The sequence below is a fragment of the Garra rufa genome, chromosome 11 (assembly GCF_049309525.1).
Source record: "Garra rufa chromosome 11, GarRuf1.0, whole genome shotgun sequence".
NCBI classification, from domain to species: domain Eukaryota; kingdom Metazoa; phylum Chordata; class Actinopteri; order Cypriniformes; family Cyprinidae; genus Garra; species Garra rufa.
Window position 1 is genome coordinate 48,641,092 of NC_133371.1, and position 24,770 is coordinate 48,665,861.

The 24,770-nt window shown below is 32.0% G+C and overlaps 1 protein-coding gene across 1 annotated transcript; it reads right to left on the reverse strand.

The window, feature by feature from the left end:
* Positions 1–819: 819 nt before the first annotated feature.
* LOC141345448 (myelin expression factor 2-like) lies at positions 820–23,444 on the reverse strand. Its single transcript, XM_073850301.1, has 17 exons — positions 23,298–23,444; positions 18,888–19,075; positions 15,468–15,520; positions 14,839–14,846; positions 11,904–11,997; positions 11,644–11,835; positions 9,549–9,702; positions 7,332–7,381; positions 7,183–7,243; positions 5,981–6,079; positions 5,536–5,577; positions 5,366–5,455; positions 3,830–3,925; positions 3,695–3,751; positions 1,434–1,615; positions 1,307–1,358; positions 820–1,234 (listed from the first exon to the last, which is right to left on the reverse strand). Exons 1-17 carry the CDS (start codon positions 23,420–23,422, stop codon positions 1,071–1,073), a joined length of 1,707 nt encoding a protein of 568 aa, XP_073706402.1. The 5' UTR covers positions 23,423–23,444; the 3' UTR covers positions 820–1,070.
* Between the last annotated feature and the right edge of the window lie 1,326 nt (positions 23,445–24,770).

Sequence of the window (24,770 nt, forward strand, 5' to 3'; positions counted from 1 at the left end):
AAGGTCTCAAATATGTTCTTAAGAACACTTTAAATTTCTTTAAAATTTAAGACAATGAACAGGTTTTGTTTCCTCCTTTCATATGGTTGTCTCAACACAAATTTAAAGCCTCACACTAGTAAGTATGCCTATATCAGCGGTGCCCAACCCTGTTCCTGGAGATCTATCCTACAAAGTTCAGCTCCAACCCTAATCAAACACACCTGAAGCAGCTCATTAATCTCTTAGGTAGCCCTGGATAATTACAGACAGCTGTGTTGGAGCAAAAGTCTGCAGGTAGGTAGATCTCCAGGAGCAGGGTTGAGCAGCCCTGGCCTATATTCACACTTTTTTTTAATGTAGTATGAGATGTGAAAATGAAATTAATTGAATTTACTTTATCCACTATTTGTATTTCATGTAGCTATTTAATAATGTAATGAACTCCAACTTAACTAGTCACACATTTTTGAAAATGTATTTTAAATTACGTAAAACTATTTACAATGACCTTTAAAAATATGAAGTTTCATCTTAAGCAAGTATTTTTGGAACAAAATAAGATAAAATTTCTAAATATATGACCCTGGACCACAAACCAGTCCTAAGGGTCAATTTTCTGAAATTGAGATTTATACATCATCTGAAAAAGCCAAATAAGCAAGCTTTCCATTGATGTGTGGTTTGTTAGAATAGGACAATATCCTGATGATTTTTGGCATAAAAGAAGAATCGATACAATGTATTTTTGGCTATTGCTACTTACGACTTGTTTTGTGCTCCAGTCGAGAATTCTACAGTAAATCTTCAATGTGAGATCTGACAAACTGAGACCCAGACTGAATTTACAACAGCCAGCTTTTATTTTTTTAAAATTGAGTTTGAGACGAATGTCCCACAAATTAAAATGTTTACAAAAAAAGAAAAAGAAAGAGAGGTGGTCACTAACACATGGAGCTAAAGCGGCTGGTGAGAGTGCTGATATGACAGTCATGATGTTTTTAAAACAAAACAAAAGCTGGGCTCTGTGATGTGTGTGTGTGTGTGTGTGTGTGTGTGTGTGTGTGCGTGTGTGTGTGTGTGTGTGTGGTTTAAGCATTGCGGTCGATACGAACATCAACCTCTCGTCCGTTGATCTTGGTTCCGTTCATCATCCGACAGGCTTTCTCAGCGCTCTCCGGAGAGTCGAAACGCACCGTCCCGCAGCCTTTGGATTTGCCGTTCTCCATCTTTATTTCAGCGTACATCACCTGACCTGAACAACACAGACATGTTCATTTTTATGTTTGTATTACACAGTGCCATTTCAGAAATAAGAGAGACGTACCACAGTGACTGAACTTCTCCTTGAGCTTCTGCCAAGTCAGATCATACGAGAGCTGCGGAAACACACACAACCCTTATCAAACACTTCAGTAACACACACAATCATATTCAATTATTGTCATACTTACATTTCTCACAAAGATCTGGCATCCGGCCTTAGACCCCGCCCCCCTGTCGCTCATTCCACCCATGTGACCTGAGCCACCTCCGTATTGGCCGAAGCCACGCCCCATGTCCATGTTCCCACCCATCCGGTCAAAGCCAGAATTCATGCGGTCCATTCCCATGTTCACCATCCCTCCTCCTCCACCTGAAAAAAAAAAAAAAAAAAAAAAAAAAAAAAAAATTAAGAGCTTTTAAAGATCAGGTAAAGAAAATTTAAGGAATAAATTGAATGGAACACAACACATCAAAATGATCCCTGAATATAAATGTTTTATATTAGCAACACTTCTATGAAAGCCCATTTCCGCCAGGAAATCATGCTTAAAAAAGTCTGAATTATGACTTTGTAAATTGAAATTATGACTTTAAAAGTCAAAATTATGAGATAAAAAGTCAAAATTATGACCAAGTCAAAATTAGACTTGGGTATATCTAATTATGACTTAATACGTCGAAATTATGACTTAAATTGTAATTACGAGATAAGTTGAAATTTTGATATACTTAAGTCATAATTATGAGATAAATCAATTTTGATATACTTATGTCATAATTATGAGATAAATCAAAATTTTGAGATAAATCGAAATTATGAGATATGTCGAAATTATGAGATAAATCGAAATTTTGAGATAAATCGAAATTATGAGATAAGTCGAAATTTTGATATACTTAAGTCATAATTATGAGATAAATCGAAATTATGAGATAAGCATAAATTTCGATAAATCTAAATTATGAGAAGTCGAAATTTTGATATACTTATCTCAAAATTTCGATTTATCTCATAATTTCGACTTATCTCATAATTTAGATTTATCTCATAATTATGACTTAAGTCGAAATTGAGATAAGTCGAAATTATGAGATAAATCGAAATTTTGATATACTTAAGTCATAATTATGAGAAGTCGAAATTATGATTTAAGTCGAAATTTTGAGATAAATCTAAATTATGAGATAAATCGAAGTCGAAGTTACTGAAGTGTGTTTGATAAGGGTTGTGTGTGTTTCCGCAGCTCTCGTATGATCTGACTTGGCAGAAGTCTAAATTATGATATACCCAAGTCTAAATTATGAGATAAAAAAATTTAATTATGACTAAATCAAAATTATGACATACTTAAATCATAATTACAAGATTAAAAGTCGTAATTACGAGATAAAATGTAAATATGACATAAGTGATAATTATGAGAAAGTCAAAATTATGAGATAAAAAGTCAAAATTATGACATACTTAAGTCATAATTACAAGATAAAAAGTGTAAATTCTGATTTACTATATCAAAATTCTGACTTAAGTCATAATTACGAGATACAAAGTTAGAAGTAGGTCTTTATTGCCCGGTTTTCACAGACATGGCTTAAGCCTAGTCCTAGACTAAAATGTAAGTCTGAGTTGTTTCAGCTGAAAGAAACTTGCACTGACTGATCTTGTAATATATCAGTGCTTTTGTTTTGTCTCAAGATGCACACCAGTAATGTTTTTTAAGGCACATTTATAAAAACTACTTAAATGTCTTAATTGAACTACGGCCTAATCCTGTCTTAGGCTAAGCCCTGTCTATGAAACGGGCCTAAAAGTCGTAATTACGAGATAAAATGTCAAAATTATGACAGTGATAATTACGAGGAAGTCAAAATTATGAGATAAAAGAGTCGAAATTATAATATACTTAGGTCAATTACTATATAAAAAGTAAAAATTATGATATACTTAATTACCAGATAAAAAGTTGAAATGATGACTTAAGACATAAGTACAAGATACAAAGTAAAAATTCTGACTTTAAAAGTCGTAATTACGAGATAAAATGCTGAAATGATGACATACTTAAGTGATAATTATGAGGAAGTCAAAATTATGAGATACAAAGTTGAAATGATGACATACTTAAGTCATAATTACGAGATAGAAAGTCAAAATTATGACTTAGGTTTACATTTTTATCTCATAATTTAATTTTTCTTATCTCATAGTTTAATTTTTTTATCTCATAATTTAATTTTTTTTAATCTCATAATTTTGATTTATCTCACAATTTCGATTTATGAGATAAAAAGTCAAAATTATGACTATGTTTTACAATTACGAAATTATGAATTATGACTTGAAATGAATTTGATTTAATGACTTTATAAACACATTGGTCACAGGATAGTGGTCTACTGATATATTAAATTAAAGTAATTTTGTGCGTGAGAGCATAAAATGAGTGACCTAATCCAGACCCCATGGGTCCCATCCCAGCATTCCCCATTCCAGAATATCCTCCACCTGAGGATAAAGAGAACAGAGTCAACATCACCATCAACTCAAGTGTAAAAAAGCATGCACACAAACAGCTGTACACACCCAGTCCTCCAAACGAGTCTCCGAACGGGCGGTTCATTCCCATGTCACTTCTGCCAAAGTCTCTGTCCATCCCCGTCATTCCAGAGCGATACATATCTGTGCACAAACATGAGTGAGCAAAACTCATCTGAAGAACACATTATAGTCACAGCTGAATCTGTCTCATATTTGATCCAGCTTACATCACTGATTCTGTTATTATCCTGTTTATCTTTGTAAAGCTGATTTAAACCAGAGGTGCCTGGCAAACTTTTTGGTTTAATGTTTTCTGACCATTGAAAATTTGCCCATGGAGCAACACTTATGTCCTCAAATCTCTGGGATTGAACCATATAGGGCCTTACAAATAAACATATCAAAAGAAACTTTTGTTGGCAACCAAAATCCACAATTACACAGAAATAACTTTAAAACTTCTTTAATTCTAGACTTTGGGAAAATATCATTTTTGTCACTCAGACAAGGCTCAGGCATGTTCTATGCAGTTAAGACAGAGTAAAACAAGATATACATTTTAGTTTCAGCATTTTTTGTTCTTCAGCCATTTACCATTATAAGAAAAAAATTTCAGGTAAATGCAAAGTGGGTTTGGTTTATGACTACTAAAAATGTGACCAATTTAACAAAGAACTCATGGACTCACAATGGTCCCAATATCTCTGGAAATGAACCACATACAGCCTTAAAAATTAAGATATCAAAAGAAAAGTGTGTTAAGTACTAACATCTAAAAGGATATTAATATATTTTTAATACTACTTGAGTTGCAGGCATGCAAAACTTCAGAAACGAAACATGAAAACTGCATTTTTCATATTTTTGACCTGCCTCCATTGGCATATGTGACCTTGGACAATGAAACCAGTTATAATGCTCAGTTTTTTAGGATAGGACAATATTTAGCCGAGATCTGAAATCTGAGGGTGCAAAAAAATCTAAATATTGAGAAAATCGTCTTTACAGTTGTCCAAATAAAGTTCTTAGCAATGCATGTTACTAATCAAAAATTAAGTTGATACATTTATGGTAGGAAGTTTACTAAATATCTTCATGGAACATGATCTTAATATCCTAATGACTTTTGGCATAAAAGAAAAATCGATAATTTTGACCCATACAATGTATTTTTGGCTATTGCTACAAATATACCTGTGCTACTTAAGACTGGTTTTGTGCTCCAGGGTCACAAATAATGCAGCAAAGATTGCTAAAGTAAACTAATTTTACTAACATATAATAATCTCTGTGTAATAATAATGCAATGATGCTGCCATTTTTCTGAAGTCATTTTTATCCTCCTGTATTTAGCTCCAAATCTCAGGTGAAAATGGTCATTTTAACCCTCCTCTACAAAATATTACACATTCATCTCATATTTTGGATTTCATCAATATTTATATTAGTCTTTGTCTTCAAAAAAAAAAAATGCAAATTCTGAAATTTAATAGATTTGTCCTAGAATGACTTTACAGAAATACATGTGATTAGATTTGATTAATGCTGTCAGACATTCAGACTAATGGAATGATGTTTTACCTCCCATTCGGCCCATGGGTCCCATGTCTCTGCCACCGAATCCTCCCATTCCACCCATACAGTCCATCCCAGAGAAGCCTCCACCCATCCCTAAACACACACACACACTCTCAGATGAGCGTCCTCACATGATCTCTGACAGATCTACTCCAGATGAACGTGACTCTCACCACTCATGCGGTTCATGTTGCTGCATCCCGGCCCATCCATCCCTGGAAAACAACCAATCCTACTTTAACTCATCAATCCCAGCAGTTTTAAGCTCTTTTTTATTCAGCCATTAAAAATCACATCATGTTTAATAATCTTCATCAGCATTCAGATACTTTTTAGTAGCATCAAATGTAAACTTCTGATTGAAGTAGCATTAGTAGCAAAAATGCTGTTCCAGTCAATTAGATTCATTTCAGCTGATGAACTGAGCACACTATCATTATTCAGTGAATCAATCTGAACTGTGCATTTAAATATATCAATTAAAACCACTTGATTCAATGACACTTGCTTTACTTTGCATGCAAATAAATTATACTTTATTCATGTAAGCATGCATGCTTTAAAAATAAAGTGTACAGTGCAATATTTGCATGAATAATTAAGCAAACACGAACACACCTCCAGGTCCCATGGAGCCGACGCCTCCTCCACTGAGACGGTTGGCATTTATTGGCTGACCACCAGGACCCAAACCCATCCCGACTCCACCCAGACCTCCTGCAAAACACGTTTATTATACACAATATATATGTGACTCTGGACCACAAAATAAGGGTCTATTTTTATTGAGATGCAAACAACATTTGAAGGCTAAATTAATACACTTTCCATTGATGTGTAGTTTGAAAATCAGGAGTCTAAGGGTGCAAAAAAAAACTAAATATTGAGAAAATCGTCTTTAAAGTTGTCCAAATGTTCAAAAAAGTGCTTACTAATCAAAAATACAATTCTGATATATTTACGGTAGGAAATTTACAAAATATCCTCACGGAACATGATCTTTACTTAATATCCTAATGAATTTTGGCATGAAAGAAAAATGTATAATTTTGACCCACACAATATATTTTTGGCTATTGCTACAAATATACCTGTGCTACTTGAAACTAGTTTTGTGGTCCAGGGTCACATATAGACATGCAAATGCATGAAAAGATAAATATAAATTATTATTATTATTTTTTTATTATAATAAGCTGTGATTCTGATTACAGGATTCTTTAATGAATAACAGAACAGAATAATTAAAAGAACAGCATTTATTCTAAATATCAATATTTTCTAACATTGTAAATCCATGCTTTTTAATCACTTTTTATTAATTTAACACATCTTTGGTGAATAAAATAATTAATTTCTTAAAAAAAAAGAATAAAATGTACTGTCCCTAAACTTATGAACAGTAGTGTATATTGTTAGAAAACCTTTCTATTTTAAATAGACGCTGTTCTTTTTTTCACTTTTTATTGATCATAGAATCCTAAAAATATTATGCAGAACAGCTGTTTTTAACATTGATAACAAATCAGCATATCTGAATGATTTCTGAAGGATCATGTGACACTGAAGACTGGAGTAATGATGCTGAAAATTCAGCTTTGATCACAGGAATAAATTACATTTTAAAATACATTCACATAGAAAACAGTTATTTTAAACTGAAATAATATTTCACAATATTATTTTGTTCTGTATTTTTTATCAAATAAATGCTGCCTTGACGAGCTTAAGAAACATCAAACCTTTGAGGGGCAAAATATATATAAAATATTATATTATATATTTATTTATCCCTAACAAGCACACAACAAAGCTCTTACTGGGTAACTGTGGCGGTTTCTCTGCAGGCCTGAAGTCATCTGGTGGAAGTGATTTTTCATCCTACAGTAAAACCAACAGATAAATGAATGTCGAGCCTCATAAACACATACATACTGCAGAGGAAAAAATAAACACTCTAGCGGCTCACCATTTTCACATGCATCTGTCTGTCAAACAGCATCTGATTGTTGAACATGGCTGTGACCGTGAGTAAAGGAAGACACCATCTGATGCTCAAAAACACTGTTTACACCCTAAGAGCAGTACACACTAATAAGTGACCCAGAAAAACTAGAAGGTCGAAAATGATTCCAACAGAATTAGATTAACTGTGGCAAAGATAATGATGTGATGCTCTAATAAGCCTATAAATAAACGGCACATAAAACATTTACAATTTTAAAGAGAGACACTACAGGCAAACCCAGTGTTTGTTTCATGCACTGCTCAATTTATGGTTAGTATTTTTCCATATCATGTCTTCTTTCAGACTTATGGAAAGAAAATGTGTTTATTTTATCTATTTGCCTCTGCAGATTTCAATCTCAATCCATCTCTTACACACACCAAACTTTAGTTTTATTCCTCTCTACATTCTAAAGGTTTGTTCAGATTTCATTACACCGCTGCTCAAAAGTTTGGGATCAGTAAGACTTATGTTTTTTTTTTTTTTTATTCTTATATGCTCATTAAGGCTAGATTTATTTGATCAAAAATATAGAAAAAAACTATATTCTGAAACATTATTACAGTTTAAAATAATGGTGTTCTATATTAATATTTTTAAAAATATAATTTATCCCTGAGATGCAAAGCTGAATTTTTATCAGCCATTACTTCAGTTTTCGTTGTCACATGATTCTTCAGAAATCATGCTAATATGCTGATTAATTACTTTTATTTTCAATGTTGGAAACAGTTGTGCTCTTTAATATTATTTTTGGAACCTGTGATACTTTTTTCAGGATTCTTTGATGAATAAAAAGTTAAAAAGAACACCAATTAATCAAAATATAAATCTTTTCTAACAATATAAGACTTTAAATCTATCAGTTGAACACCATCCTTGCTGAATACAAGTATTATACTTTCTTAAAAAGAAAGAAACATTTACTGACCTCAATCTTTTACATACTAGTTTATATTGTTACAAACTATCAACTATCAATTTGAAATAAATGCTGTTCTTTTCAACTTTTTATTTGTTACAGAATGCTAAGGAGAAAACTAATAAAAAAAGGTTCCAAGAAAAAAGTAATGATGCTGAAAATTTAGCTTTGTATCACAAGAAAAAATTAATTTAAAATATATTATATATATATATATATATATAATTTAAAAAAACATTTCACAATATTACATTTTTTCTCTATTTTTGAATAATTTCAGCCTTGATGAGCATAAGAAACATCTTTAAAAACAGTTAAAAATCTTACTGATTCAAAACTTTTGAGCAGCAGTGTATATCACATTTTACTCCTAAATTCATGCTAAAAATGTATATTTTCTGTCTGCTGACAGTATTTTCCCATTTATGGAGTGATAAAAAGAGTTAATCAACTGGGGAATGTATTAGGGCTGCTCGATTTTGGCAAAAACCATAATCACGATTATTTAACATGATCATGAGTGGGTCCAGAACTATATAAGATTGATTAATTTAAAGAGAGCAATAAAAAAAAATGTATGATCTTTGATTTGATAAACATTAAGCAAAGAGATGGCAGAAGGAATTTTACCACTTTAAGAGCTGCATGTATCCAATATACTGTTACATACGCATTTCATTTTCATTTCTCAACTGTTAATTGACGACGGTTTACAAGAATAATCACCAATATTTGCATGTATTTGAGCGTTTAGGCACACATCTTTAGCTAAACGTTCACTTCACTTGTCTGTTCTGTTTAGTCTCTGAGCGCATACACAGAACAGCGCAAATTCTCTTTCATGCTTTTAAAAACACGACATCAAATAAACATTAATAAATCATGTTATAAAGCACATCCCATTTTATGCAAGTCACATTACGTAATCTGACTGATTTGCATGTGAAATTAGCCTTTTATAGAGGAGCGAAAGCGCACAAACGGGGCGGAATCGGGAGCAATAATCGTTTTATCTTGTTTAAAGCCGAAATCGAAACTGAATTTTGATTAACTGCACAGTACATGAATTAAAATGTTCACTCTTTTCATCCTTTCATTTTTTAATCATTACTTTCTGTACTAAAGTTTTACCTGGGTTTGATTCTCAGTAAATGCATGAACAGATAAATTAATCTTAATAAACAAATAAAACTAATTCTTTCATTATGCACTTCATGCACTATTTCTGGATGCGGAGGTTCAGGTTGAGAGGATACAGATGGCCTGTACGGCCTCCAGCGGCTGCTCGAAGGTGACCGTCCCCATCCCTCGACTCTTCCCGTCTTTGTCTTCTTTGACGTCGGCCCTCCTCACCGTCCCCGCCATACCGAACACCTCCTTCAGCTTCTTCCAGCCCACCTTAAAGTCCAGCTGCAGTCGACAGAGACCAAAACACAAACATGTTTTTCAGTGCAAATGTCTAATGATTCTCAAAGATTCATTTACTGGAGAAGCAAAATGACATTAAATAAGTCGTCTTGTTTTCTCAGAAAATGGTCAAATAAAGTAAGTTTACAATTAAAACATGAACAAATATTTGAAAAATGAGCTCAGAAAAATTTACAAGATGACTCGTTGCCTTTTTATTGTTTTAATCATAAACTCACTTAATTTTGCTCAGCTTCTCAGAAAGAAAAAAAAAACTTAAGTAGCAATAGTATATTTGTAGCAATAGCCAACTATTGTATGGGTCAAAATTATTGATTTTTCTTTTATGTCACAAATCAGTAGGATATTAAATGAAGATCAGGTTCCATGAACAGGGTGAAATTTAAGACTTTTTAAGACCTTTTTAATACCGGCTTATATGAAATTTAAGACACAAACCTGTAACAGAAATACACATTATATTACACAAATACAGTGTATGTAATATTTAATGTGTTTATTACTACAATATACAGTGAACTGTCCATATCAGCAGACAAAAATCTTTTATAAGCAATACTTTCATCGTTGTTCAGCTTTAACATACTTAAATCAGCATATTTTTTACTTACTTTTATAAAGGCCTATTTTTGAAAACTTTTTTAATGTATGCATCAACTTTCATTTCAACTTGAAACAATAAAATTAAATTAAATTAAAATAATAAATTCTATAGGGCTGTTACCAGGCAGATTAAATCAATTACACTTCAAAATTACAAGTGCAATAAGTAATATATAAATAATGTTATAAGATTAATGTTTTAAATACATTTATGAATTTACAAAGTAGAAATGTTAGGGGGAATCTTCGTTCTGTCCAATGAGTGAAGATATTTTAGCGGTAAATGTGACCAAAAATATTTAAGACCCATCGAATCTGAAATCATTACAGACATTTTGATACCACCTTATATAAAATTTAAGACCTAAACCTGTAATGGAAATACACATTATATTACATACATACAGTATATGTAATATTTAACGCATTTATTGCTACAAAATACAGTGAACTTTCCATATCAGCAGACAATATTCCACACAAAAAAATATTTTATAAGCACTATTTTAACCTGTGTTTAACTATAATATATTTAAATCAGCATATTTTTTATTTACCTTTATAAAGGCCTATTTTTTTTTTTACTTTTTGAATGTATGCATCACCTTTTATTTCAAATTATTACATTAAAATTCAAATAATAAATTCTATAGGGCTGTTACCAGGCAGATTTTTTTTTACACTGCAAATGTAATAATGTTATAAGATTAATGTTTTAAATACATTTATGAATTTATAAACTAGAAATGTTTGGGGGAATCTTCGTTGTGTCCAATAACTGAAGATATTTTTTGGCAATGTGACCAAAAATATTTAAGACCCATCGAATCTGAATTGAAGACATTTTAAGACTTTTTAAGACCTTTTATTAGGAAATAGTTATTTAAGACTTTTTAAGGACCTGCAGACACCCTGATGAAGATATTTTGTAAATGTCCTAGCATATATCGAAACTTTTTGATTTGTAATATGCATTGCTAAGAACTTCATTTGGACAACTTTAAAAATGATTTTCTTAGTATTTTGATTTTTTTTTTGCACTCTCAGATTCTAGATTTTCAAATAGTTGTATAGCCAAAAATTGTCCTATCCTAACAAACCAAACAGCTTATTTACTCAGATGATTTATTTAAGGATGTTTAGATATTTATACTAGAAAACAAGACAAAAACACTGAGAGAACTTACTTATTTTTTGCACTTTAGCAACATTTAATGCCATAATTTTATGATGTAAGACCTTTTTAGGCTTTAATTTGTAGTAGAGATCAAATTAAGATTTTGTAAGACTTTAGGACTTGCGTGATGCATTCAGACTCACGTTGGCGACAAACACAGTGGTTCCCAGCCGTCCGGCCTGCAGCGCACTGATGATCTCTGGAGGGATGTTGGGGTTGTTGGCGATAGAAGGAGGAACGTTCATTCCAGACGGACCGCTGTCCTGCCCTCGGCCGCTTCCGTACATCCGGCCCGATCTCTGCAGGACGCGTCGCGCATGCTCACCGTCCGGATCCTGAAACAGACACACGTCAGGAAGCGTTTGGACTAACACACACTGGATGAACAAGGATGAGCGTTTACCTCCTTGATGTTCAGCGGCCGTCCGTTCAGATCATGTTTGCTCATGACCTCAATGGCTTTCTTCACAAACTCTTCATCTTTGAACTCAACCACACTGAAAGACAAGAGCAGCTGTCACTAAATCGGTACTGCTTAGAACAGAACACTCTGTAAAATAAAGAGACTTTGTATTACAGTTGATTACTTTTTTCAAAACTGCTTGGAAAAATAAAAACAATAATATTTCTTTCTTGAATACTTGTCACGGCTGTTAACTACCTGAACAAATACTTGAAGGAATCATCCCATTGTTTTAGCTTATTTATATTTTGATATTTTTTTTTTACAGCTGATGACTTTTCTCAGTGCTTAGAATATACCGGTAAATCATTTCTATAAAACATTTAAGTTAATTTTTTTCAAGGTTTGGAATAAAAATAACTATTATTATTATTACTTAATTATGTCATACTGCTGTCAAGACACCTAAAGAAATATTACTATTACTATTAAATAACTAATATAATATTAAATAATTTAAATTTATTCACAGTTAATTTAACTAAACAAATCTTGGGAAAAAAAATATTTTAATTACTGCTTAGAAAACTATTTAAAAACCTTTTTTTTACCTTTTTAAATGTTTGAAAAATACTAGTAATAATTATTATCATTTAAACTTGAATATTATAAATATTCAAGTTTATGATTTTAAAGCTGAATTTTCAGCATCATTACTCCAGTCTTCAGTGTCACATGATCCGTCAGGAATCATTCTAATATACTGATTTGCTGGTAAAAAAAAAAAAATCTTTTATTATTATTTTGGTTGAAAACAGCCGAGTAGAATATTTTTTTAGGTTTCTTTGATGAATAGAAAGTTCAGAAGAACAGCATTTACCTGAAATAGAAATATTTTGTAAACATCATAAATGTCTTTATCATCACTAAATACATTCTAGCTTATTTAAATAAGTATTACTATTAACATTTATTTACATTTTATTTATTACCAGTTTTATTACCATGTAATTTAGATTTTTCCAAGCACTAAAAAGAGTAAAAGAAAATGGTTCCTAATTTTTTTTTATTCTAGCTTATTTAAATAAATATCACTATAAAATTTATTAACATTTTATTTATTACTACTTTTATTACCATATCATTTAGTTTTTTCCAAGCACTAAAAAGAGTAAAAAATGTGTTCATAATTTATTTAAATTCTAGCTTATTTAAATAAATATTGCTATTAACATTTACATTTTATTTATTACCGTTAATTTATTTATTACCATTTTTATTACTATATCATTTAGATTTTTCAAGCACTAAAAACAGTAAAAATAAAAATGTTCATAAATTATTTTTGAACTTTTTAGCTTAAATAAATATTACTATTAACATTTATTTACATTTTATTTATTACCATTTCTTTATTTTTTAAATTTTTTTATTACAATATCATTTAGATTTTTCCAAGCACTAAAAAGAGTAAAAAATGCGCTCATAATTTTTTTATTTAAATTCTAGCTTATTTAAATAAATATTACTATTAACATTTACATTTTATTTATTACCCTTAATTTATTACCATTTTTATTACTATATCATTTAGATTTTTCAAGCACTAAAAATAGTAAAAATAAAAATGTTCATAAATTATTTTTGAACTTTTTAGCTTATTTAAATAAATATTACTATTAACATTTATTTTAGGGCCGGGACTTTAACGCGTTAATTTAGATTAATTAATTACACAAAAATAACGCGTTAAAATTTTTTAACGCATTTTAATCGCACTAAGTTTTGCACCGCGGAACGTTTCTCACTGGATGAGATTAGGCGGACCGATTATACTGGAGCACAAACTAGCGTTCAGACAAGCCAAAGACGTCCGTCCTAAATAGTATTGTATGTCCCAAATCGTAGTATGTTTAAAAAGTATTCCAAAGATTCCCGGATGGTCTACTACTTAACGATCAATGCACACTTTTAACTGCTAATATTGCCCGCAACACACTGCGCCGTGAACGAGGATTCGATTAGAACTACAAACACGCATAAAAAGTGTTAAAAAACTACAAACATGGAGGATATACGCGACCAACGGACAGGTAGAGAAAGGGGTTTGAGTGATAAATAATCAGTGTGTAACCTGATAAAAACTATTTTTTAAATGTTATCCGCATTATATTCCATGTGCAGCAACTTTTGTAATGATAGGTTTGGTCATTAACGTTTAAATGCATAATTAAGCAAACACAAGAGCAGAGTTCTCGGAATGAAAGACTCGTTAAAGAACGTGCCTCTTGCTACATTTAATGGCAATATTGTACTGGTCTGGTGGACTTGGTTGAACAAAAATAAGCAATATTTTGTTGCTTAAGCTTATGTATTCAGTCATTATTCAATGGTATACTAAAAATCCATGTAAAATTCTTAATTCTCACTGTTCTCAGGTCAAATATTTACATGCGATTAATTTCGATTAATTAATTACAAAGCCTCTAATTAATTAGATTAAATTTTTTAATCGAGTCCCGGCCCTAATTTATTTACATTTTATTTGTTACCATTTCTTTATTTTTTAAAAATTTTTTATTACAATATCATTTAGATTTTTCCAAGCACTAAAAAGAAGTAAAAAAAATTTGATCATAGATTTTTAATTTAAATTCTAGCTTATTAACATTTAACATATTAACATTTATTTATTAACATATCATTTAGATTTTCCCAAGCACTAAAAACAGTAAAAAATAAATAAATAATGGTTCAAAGTTTGATTAATTTTGTCAATGCTTGGAAAAATCTGAATAATAATTAATAATTAATAATAATTACTTATATAATAATTTAAGTACCTTTATTTTTAAATGTTTGGGAAAAATATGAATAATTTCTACTTGAATCTTTGATGCTAGCGTCTGATAAATTTCTCCACGGCGGTTCTTACCCGCAGCCCTGCAGGAGCACGTCCCGGAAGAACGAGGAGGAGGAGGAGGCGAGAGAAGGACAAGAAAGAACATGATCAGAACCACATCAGTTCAAAGCGCTTCAGCACAAAGAGAAAGATCTGATTGACTGATCATTAGTGCTTCAGAAAGATCAATTACAGCTCATGCTCATGACTCTACTTTAGCTGTTTGGAGCATTTCATTTGGACGTGGCTACAGTGAGATGGACGAATGAAAGCAAATGAACTCGGGGCAAATGAAACTGGATCTGTTGTTACGGGACAGAGGAAGAGAGAGAAAGGAAAGAGACAGATGGATGAAGGGGTTTAAGGAAAGACACCTGACACAGATGACTCTCGTAAGGTCAGTTAAGTCCAAATCAAAAACACCTAAGCAATCATCAGATGTGAGAGAGACAGATGGACCCCAGCCAAACGGGTCACCACCAATTTAAAGGACATCCAAATAATCGTCTTAATGGGCTTTACGGTAACGCTACACATCAACACACCGTCCCGAGGTCAAAGGTACGACCGTAAATCGGCTCTACCGGCCCCGAGCACATGAGAGTGAGGCTGCGGAGGCCTTTCAAACCTCGCGCAGGCAGCGCAGAGTCACCAGCACTTACCCTTGACTTTCCTTCTCCATCCTTAAAGAGTTCCACGTATGTAACCTCACCAACTACATGAGACATACAAAGGGAAAATACCACAGAGAACAAGGCATTTAAATCACCAGTGGTCTCAACACAGGGTCGCCCTGGCTGCAACGCTACAGGTAGAAAAGCTAGGGCTGGACAATAGGGACAAAATTTATATCACCATATATTTATTCGTTTCGGCCGATATGATATGATTCCAATAGCCATATAAACAATATTTAAAAAACAACTCAGAAAAACTGCCAAGAATGCCCATAACTAAAGACCGGCCGATATATCGGTTTACCCATATTTTACCATAATCGGATATCGGTTTTGTAATATCAGATTCATCAGTTGAAATTATTTATTATCTCCGCAAAAAAAGGCATGTTGAGTATAGTTCTGTGCAAATGCAAAGATAAACAGCGCTGTCAGAATGCAGAATGACAAAAAAAATGAATATTTCTCAACATACCAGTTAAGAAATGCAATAAAATACAATGTTTTGTTTGTTATATATATGTGACCCTGGACCACAAAACCAGTCTTAAGTCGCTGGGGTATATTTGTAGCAATAGCCAAAAATACATTGTATGGGTCAAAATTTTAGATTTTTCTTTTATGCCAAAAATCATTAAGAAATTAAGTTAAGTTCATGTTCCATGAAGATTTTTTGTAAAATTCCAACTGTAAACATATCAAAATGTAATTTTTGATTTGTAATATGCATTGTTAAGAACCTAATTTGGACAACTTTAAAGGTGATTTTCTCAGTATTTTTGATTTTTTTGCATCCTCAGATTTCTGATTTCAAATAGATGTATCTCAGCCAAATATTGTCCTATCCTAACAAACCATACATCAATAGAAAGCTTATTTATTGAGCTTTCATATGATGTATAAATCTCAGTTTTGTCAAATTTAACCTTATGACTGGTTTTGTGGTCCAGGGTCACATATATATATATATATATATATATATATATATATATATATTTTTTTTTTTTTTTTTTTAAATGACTGAAAGAAGGAATAATCAAAGTGAAGTATGGACTTACATTTATTTATTTTATAACAGTAAACAAATATCGGTTCTGCATATCGGTAATCGGGCACATAAACATGCAAATAATTGGTATCGGTATGGCTTCTAAAAAAATAAATAAATTAATATTCATATTTACTTGTATTAAGTCTTCATACAAGAAATAAGAAACGTGAAATCACTGTCAAATAAGACTTACGTTATTAATATTAATATTTTTAATTTCTAACGATGTATGTTAGACTTGGAACATTAACATTTCTTTTAAAGAATTCTCTTCTGCTCATCAAGCCTGCATTCATTTGATCCAAAATACAGCAAAAGCATTAATATTGTGAAATATTTGTACTTTTAACATAAATACTATTTTTTAAAACCTAATTTAATCCTGTGATTTCAAAGCTGAATTTTCAGCATCATTACTCCAGTCACATGATCCTTCAGAAATAATTCTAATATTCTTATTTGCTGCTCCAAAAACATTATTATTATTATGTCGATTTCTTTCAGGTGTCTTTAATAGAAAGTTCAGAAGAACAGCATTTATCTGATATAGACATCTTTTAATCAATTTAAAGCATGAAATGTATTTATTTCAATAATTTCTGAGCCGCATCCCATGTTAGTTAGTTAAACCTATGAAACAGCTCATATGCACTCAATGTAGCTCTTTAAAATGTTCTTCTATATTTATTGTGTAGAATCGCTGGCCTGTTTTTATTTAAATGCTTTTAAAAGACGTTTTTTTAACTTTGAAATAAAACAGCTCACAAACAGCTGAATTTAGCTCTTGATGTGTTCTAATGGGTTTAGTAAATTAAATCGGAATATTTTAATATTAAAGGCGGTATTTATTTGTATTTTCCACCGATTTCAAAGTGAAACTAGGTAAAAGGTCACTCCCCCCGCCCGTTCAGTGGAGTGAATTGCTCCTTTAGAGGGGGCATTTTTTCTCAGCCCATGTAAGTCTATGGGACATTTTTCATATTCAAAAATTAATAATAAATAAACTGTAAGTCTGATCAGTCTAAAAAGATACAGCAACAATCTCGCAGCCGGGGCCCAAGTCTCTGCCAAGTTTGGGGCTTGTGGCATTAAAGGCCTAGGAGGAGTAGCGTATAGAAAAATTTTGTCTCATAAGAATAATAATAAGTTTAAATAGCATAACAGTATGTTGGCTCTCCAAGCCAACATAATAATATTAGATCAAGTGAAACTGCCATCCCAACTTTTCAGAAGACAGTCGGTTCCCTTCAGAGATACATTCATGGGTCAAAGACATTAAGATGTCCACGTCAAAGAATTTTACAAATTTATTTTATGTAAGTGATTAAATGTAAGTGTCTACTTTTAAGGTTTCAAATAAGTTTTGGAGAATAAAATGTCAAATTTTGGTTGAAATAATGTTACATTGTCATTTAGTGTAACACAATATTAATGTAAAAATTCAAAAAAACATGTTTATTCTGCTTTGTACATATTAAAATAAAGAAAAGAATAAGGGAGCATTTTACATTTCATTGCGTTTTAAATGAGTAAAAATTCTTACTGAACATGTAGAATCATAACTAACTAGTATTTGGGGTGAAAGTAAGTCTTTTAATGTCATAAACTGATTTTTGTTGTAAATATGCCTGACAAGATTGACACTGAATGACATTTTTGTGGGTGTCTTCTGTAAATTAGGGAAAAAATTTATATTAATTTTTTGCTCAGAAAAACAAAAATGCTATTAAATTAAACAGAAAACTTTTTTTTTTTTTTTTTTTTTTTTTTTAGAAAAACAACAATTTATACTTAAACCCTTTTATGTCTTTGACCTTCACATTAAACACCGGCTCCGTTCTTGGGTTTATTTAACGAAGTCAAATGACACAAATAAATCAAATGTATGGAAAACACTGCTAATGCATATCGAAATATAAGAAATGCGTTTAAAAATCATATCACCGTTTTTGAAAAAAAAAAATATGGCGATATATATTGATATAGAATTATTGTCCAGCCCTAAGAAAAGCCCAGTGAAACACAAACATACACCTGAGCCCTGCGGCCGCTCCTCGAACGGCACCTGCGTAGCCGACACCCGGCCGCTCTAGCGCTACATTCATTCCTCTAGGCAGGTACTGTACACAGGTTGAAAAATCACAAGGCCACCCACCTGTACAATCCTTCAACATCAGTATCATCTCTACAGTGAATGACTACAGCAAATACCACCAGAACACAGGCATATTCACACCAGAACACAGTCAACTCCCCTGGCCACACGCTTCTCTACATCGACACAGACTGAACGAGCTAAAGCTGAGAGAAGGAGAGGACGGGACGGGACGCAGCTCTGTCTCTGCGTGGGTTACCTTTCTCGCGCATTAGATCTTTAATTGCCTGCCACTTCATATCATAAGGGATATTGCTAATGAACACCCGGTTCCTGTGGGCGGCCTTCTTGTCCGCCGAGCCGCCGCCTCCGTGACGCTCTTTGTAGGGATGGTAGCGGTGCGACTTTCGGCTCTTCTCTTTGGGCTCCGGCTTCTCCTCTGCATCGCTGCAAACACACAAAGAGAGGAGACATGGTTAACTCACAGAACAAAAAACCCTTCTTTAGAAACACACAGAAATCGTATGAAAAGCTAACAACCTAAAATGCACCAGAACACATTTACAGGAGAAATATGTTGCTTTCTAACTGCTTTCTAATTAATGTTTACTATTTATATTTTTTTGCCCTAAAAGTCTTTGACCCGTAGTATTTGTTCTTTATCCCAAACACAGGAAAAAAAATAAATAAATAAAAAAATAATTATAATACATTTTCTCTATTGGTGAAAAAAAGAAAAAAAAAATGAATAGAAAATAAATAAAAATAATATTATATATATATATATATATTAGGGGTGTGACGAGACACTTATCTCACGGGATGAGACAAGATTTTTTTTTTTTTAATTTTTTTAAATAAATCCTCAATAATGAAATATATAGGGGAAAATAGTATTTTATTCAGCAGTAAACAAAATGCAAAACAGTGTAGGTGCATTTTGATAAGAACTTGTACTTTACGAAATCAAACGTATATTTTAATGAATTATATGCAGTAATAAAAATGTAAACTAATGCTACATGATTCTGGGTAAACTGAAAAACAATTTTCTTTTATAAACTGGAGATCACGATTCAGAAGAAAAAAAGGATTAGAAATCTAAACAAAATTATGTAATTTACTAGTGGTTCTAAAAATAATAATTAAAATAATAAATAAAAATGAAGGAGCCCATGTCTCAATTAATAAAGGCTTGCTTTACTATTGGAATCTCTTGAATGTATAATTAAATGACAAATACTTTTTTTTTTAAACGTGTAGTTGCCGCTATCTCCTGGTGAAGAGGATAAACGTTACACTACAGACGTGTTAGAAGATACTTTCGTTTTGATCGTTACTGTAGACAATAAGTGTTTATTTCCAAACTATAAGCTTTTATCCCAGTACTTATGTTATTTAAATGTCTGTAACAAAGAAACATTGATGATTATGTGGTTAAAAAGACTGTTTCTTTCTGAAACAGCAGCAGTAAGAATGCAGATTTGAACGTCTTCAATAACTTTCACATCATAAGCGTCAGTGGAGCGCGTGAAACAGTTGTAATAGACATCGCTGAATCGTTGTCATCCGTGAATAAGATCGCGTGGGTGTTTGAATAGAAATAGTGATATTTTAACCATTAGTCATGCAGCTCTAATGTAAACATTGCAAAATGTATTGCCATGATATCGTCACGTTCTCGCGAGACCAGTCAGATCTCGTGGGACACATCGGAATATCGTGAGATCTCGTGCCATGAGATCTCGTCACACCCCTAATATATATATATACACACACACATACAGTAGTCAACATTTGAAGTGGATCAAAACCTTTCATCAAAGTTGTCCTAAAACAAAAACAATACCCATTTTTTAACCTAGGACAACTTTGATGAACTTTTTTGATCCACCTCAAATGTTGACTACTGTGTGTGTGTGTGTGTGTGTGTGTGTGTGTGTGTGTGTGTGTGTGTGTGTGTGTGTGTGTGTGTGTGTGTGTGTGTGTGTGTGTGTGTGTGTATGTATGTGTATGTATATATATATTAGGGCTGGGCGATTTGGCCTAAAATCAAAATCTCGATTAATTGAACATTTTAACCCGATTACGATTAATGAACGATTATTTTATTCATTAATAAAATTATATTTAATTATATTTAAATAATATTTATTTTTTTGCCCTCATAGTTCACTGACAAGTTTTGTACAGTAAATATGCTCACATATTACAAGTGAGAGATTTTTGAATGAAGGGTGCACACACTATCTACTATCTATGATTATTTATTGAACATCAGTGTTGAACAACTGAAATTAAAGCACACATTGCTTAAAACGAAAAGTCACATTTTTCTTAAATTAGTGAAAATAAATAACTTGCACTGTTGGAAACAAAATAAATTATTTATAAAATAATAATAAATATTAAAAGTAGAAAATAAGCAGTATCTCTTCTAAATAAAATTACTCTTGTATATCCTGTAAATACTTCTTACTGTATAAATACTGCTTAAGCTCTCCATCGACATGTCGGCGGAATAACGTAACGGAGCGGGTTCACGTGACTCCACACGCAGTAGTGTTTTTAAAGGGAAAGTAATTGAAATAATTGACCTGGAAAAACTTGATCGATTATAGGTTCTGAATGTCGATTACTTTTTGATTAATCGCCCAGCCCTAAAATATATATATATATATATATATATATATATATATATATATATATATATATATATATATACACACACACACACACACACACACACACACACACACACACATACATACATACATACATACATACATACACACACACACACACACACACACACACTTGCAGTGTTTTAAGACACTTTAAGTTTTATTTTATTTTTATAAAAAAGACACTAAAAGTATAAACTTAATTTGTCATTTCCTTTTAAATAGAACACTACAAGTATACTTTTTTCAAAATTCTTTGATAAATAAAACGTTAAAAAGAACAGCATTTATTTAAAATAGAAAACTTTTGTGACAATAAACACCTTGTTCAAAGTTTGGGGTCAGTACATTTTTTCTTTCTTTCTCTTAATACTTAACACTTTTAAAATTAATACTTTTATTCAGTGAGGATGTGTTAAACTGGTAAAAAGTAATAGTAAAGACTTATATTCTTAGAAAAGATTTCTATTTTGAATAAATGCAGTTCTTTTTAACTATAGAATCCTAAAAAAAAAAGTATCACAGGTGCCAAAAAATATTAAGCAGCACAACTGTTTCCAACATTGATAATAAAAGTACTAAATCAGCATATTAGAATGATTTCTGAAGGATCATGTGACACTGAAGACTGCAGTAATGATGTTGAAAATTCAGCTTTGCATCACAGCAATAAATTATATTTTAAAGTGTATTAAAAGTATATTAAAATAAATGTTCAATTGTAATATTTCATATTACTTCTGTATTTTTGATCAAATGAATGAAACTTTGATGAGCATAGGAGCATAGGAGCTTAAAAAAAAATAATGTTACTGATCCCAATCTGAGCTGCAGTGTTTTTTTTTTTTTTTTATAAAAATTTGGAAAACACTACAGGTATAAACTTAAAAAAATTGAACACTACAAGTGCAATTATTTTGTAAAAAATGTTTATAAAACACAAGCACATTTTCTAATTAAAAATAAAATATTCTTTAAAATTAAAACACTATGGCCCGGTTTCACAGACCTAGTCCTAGACTAAAATGTAAGTCTGAGCTGTTTGAACTGAAAGAAACTTGCACTGACTGATCTTAAAATATATCGGTGTCTTTGTTTTGTCTCAAGATGCACACCAGTAATGTTTTTTTCTAAGTATGTTCATAAAAATTACTTAAATATCCTAATTGAACTATCTGCTAATCCTGGCTTAGTCTAAGCCCTGTCTGTGAAACCGGGCCTATAAGCATAAACTTTAATTTATAAGCAGCACTTTTCAGACGAAATAGATTGCGTCAGACTCCTGTCGAGGGAACTGATTTACAAACTAAATCATAACCGCTAAACACAGACCTACTGTGAACTACGAGGTTATTAACCGATGATTTTTGCGTTTGCGGACGCCGTTATTTCAACTAATTTCTAAATAATAATGTTTAACAGCTGGAATCCAGTTGAGAAACTACATTACCCATGATTCAGCAGAGAAATCTCAACCAATCAAAGAACTGCAAACTCTAGCTCCGCCCACTCATATCAAGCACTGCGAATGTATCTTTGTCCCAAATACTTCTTTTTTAGCTTCAGTTCAAAGTTTGTAATGTTGTGACTCATCCGGTCGGGTTGGTTCATTGGTTTATCAATCGTTAACGAAAACTAAACAGGAAAAATCTTTCGGCCGTTGCTAAAGTAGGCGGCCTCTGTTGATCAATGGCAGAGGATGGGGCGGTTGCTATGGGTTACCGTTCTGATTGGCGCGCGCCACTAACGAACTCAGCGCCTCAAAACAAACAAACGACAGAAAAATACACACCGAGAGAAACGGAGAACTAGAGGATATGTCTTCAGACACATGCACTATGAACACAAACTGATATGAAGGAAAAAACTAACGCGTTTCCTTGGCACTATGAATGGCGCTCTGCTCGCGCACAGGCCTCGCTAACAATACGCGCGTAATGGACGAGACACACGCAAGATTTGAGTTTTAAAGAGCTCTCAGTTACGTTTTAACTCCATTAGTGTTGTCCTCTGTCTGTTGGGACTCCGCGTCTTCTTCGTCAGCGGGAGAATCGCCTGTTTCTTCATGTTTGGTGTCAGTTAGGTCCAGCGTCAGCTCCTCGTCCGCCATCACTGCTGCTCCTCTCAGGCGCGCGTCCCCGCTCACTCAACTATCGCGAGAACACGCGGGACGTTACTGGATTTTGCTGGATTCCTTTTGATAATAAGCCATTTTCAGTTTGAAATATTATTATACTTATCTGGGAAATATTGTATCTCCAGCAACTCAAAAACAATAAAAAATATTTGTAACATTTGTTGTCTTTTGTAGGTCACAGTAAGTTAATGCAAACTAAAATGTGACACTGAAGCACAAAACCAGTCTTAAGTATAACTATATTTGTAATAATAGCTAACATTGTATGGGTCAAAATGATATTTTTTTCTTTTATGCCAAAAATCATTAGGATGTTAAGTAAAGATCATGTTCCATGAAGATATTTTGTACATTTCCTATTGTAAATATATCAAAATTGAATTTTTGAGTACTAATACTGTATGCATTGCTTGGACAACTTTAATATTTAGATTTATTTGCACCCTCAGATTTTAGATTTTCAAACAGTTGTATCTCAACCAAATACTGTCCTATCCTTACAAACCATAAATTAATGGAAAGCTTATTTATTCAATAAAAAAGACCCTCATGAGTGGTTTTGTGGTCTAGAGTAACAAATATCTGTGAAAGAGATATGAGGAAAACTATAAAATACATTTGTATTTTTTATTTTTTTTTTTTGTAACAAGATCATTTATTTCCAAAAGGGATCTTCTCTAATTGGGTTAATTCACATTTCGTTAGTTTTCCACACCACAATGCAATTTATTGTGAACATTTGTGAACCTGTGACTACAAAACCAGTCATAAGTTCTTTTTTTTTTTCTTTTTTTTTTTTTGTAAATTGAGATGTGTACATCATCTGAAAGCTAAATAAATAAGCTTACCATTGATGTATGGTTTGTTAGGATGGAACAAGATATTTGATCGAGATACAACTATTCAAAAATCTGGAGTGCAAATAAATAAATAAATATTGAGAAAATCGTGTTTTAAAGTTGTAAAATTAGCAATGGATATTTCTAATCAAAAATTACATTTTGATATATTTACGGTAGGAAATTTACTAAATATCTTCATAGAACATGATCTTAATATCCAAATGATTTGTGGCATCTAAAAAATTATAATTTTGACCCGTACAATGTATTTTTGTTTATTGCTACAAATATACCTGTGCTACTTACGACTGGTTTGGTGCTCCAGGGTCACATTTGTGAACATTTCACAATTTACACAACTTTTGAGTAAGATATGGGAACACTGAAACAGAAACAGATATCTTTATTTTAAAAGTCAGTGGGTAATTATCGTAATAATGTGCAATAAACTACAATTTTAGCTTTTATGATGACAATAA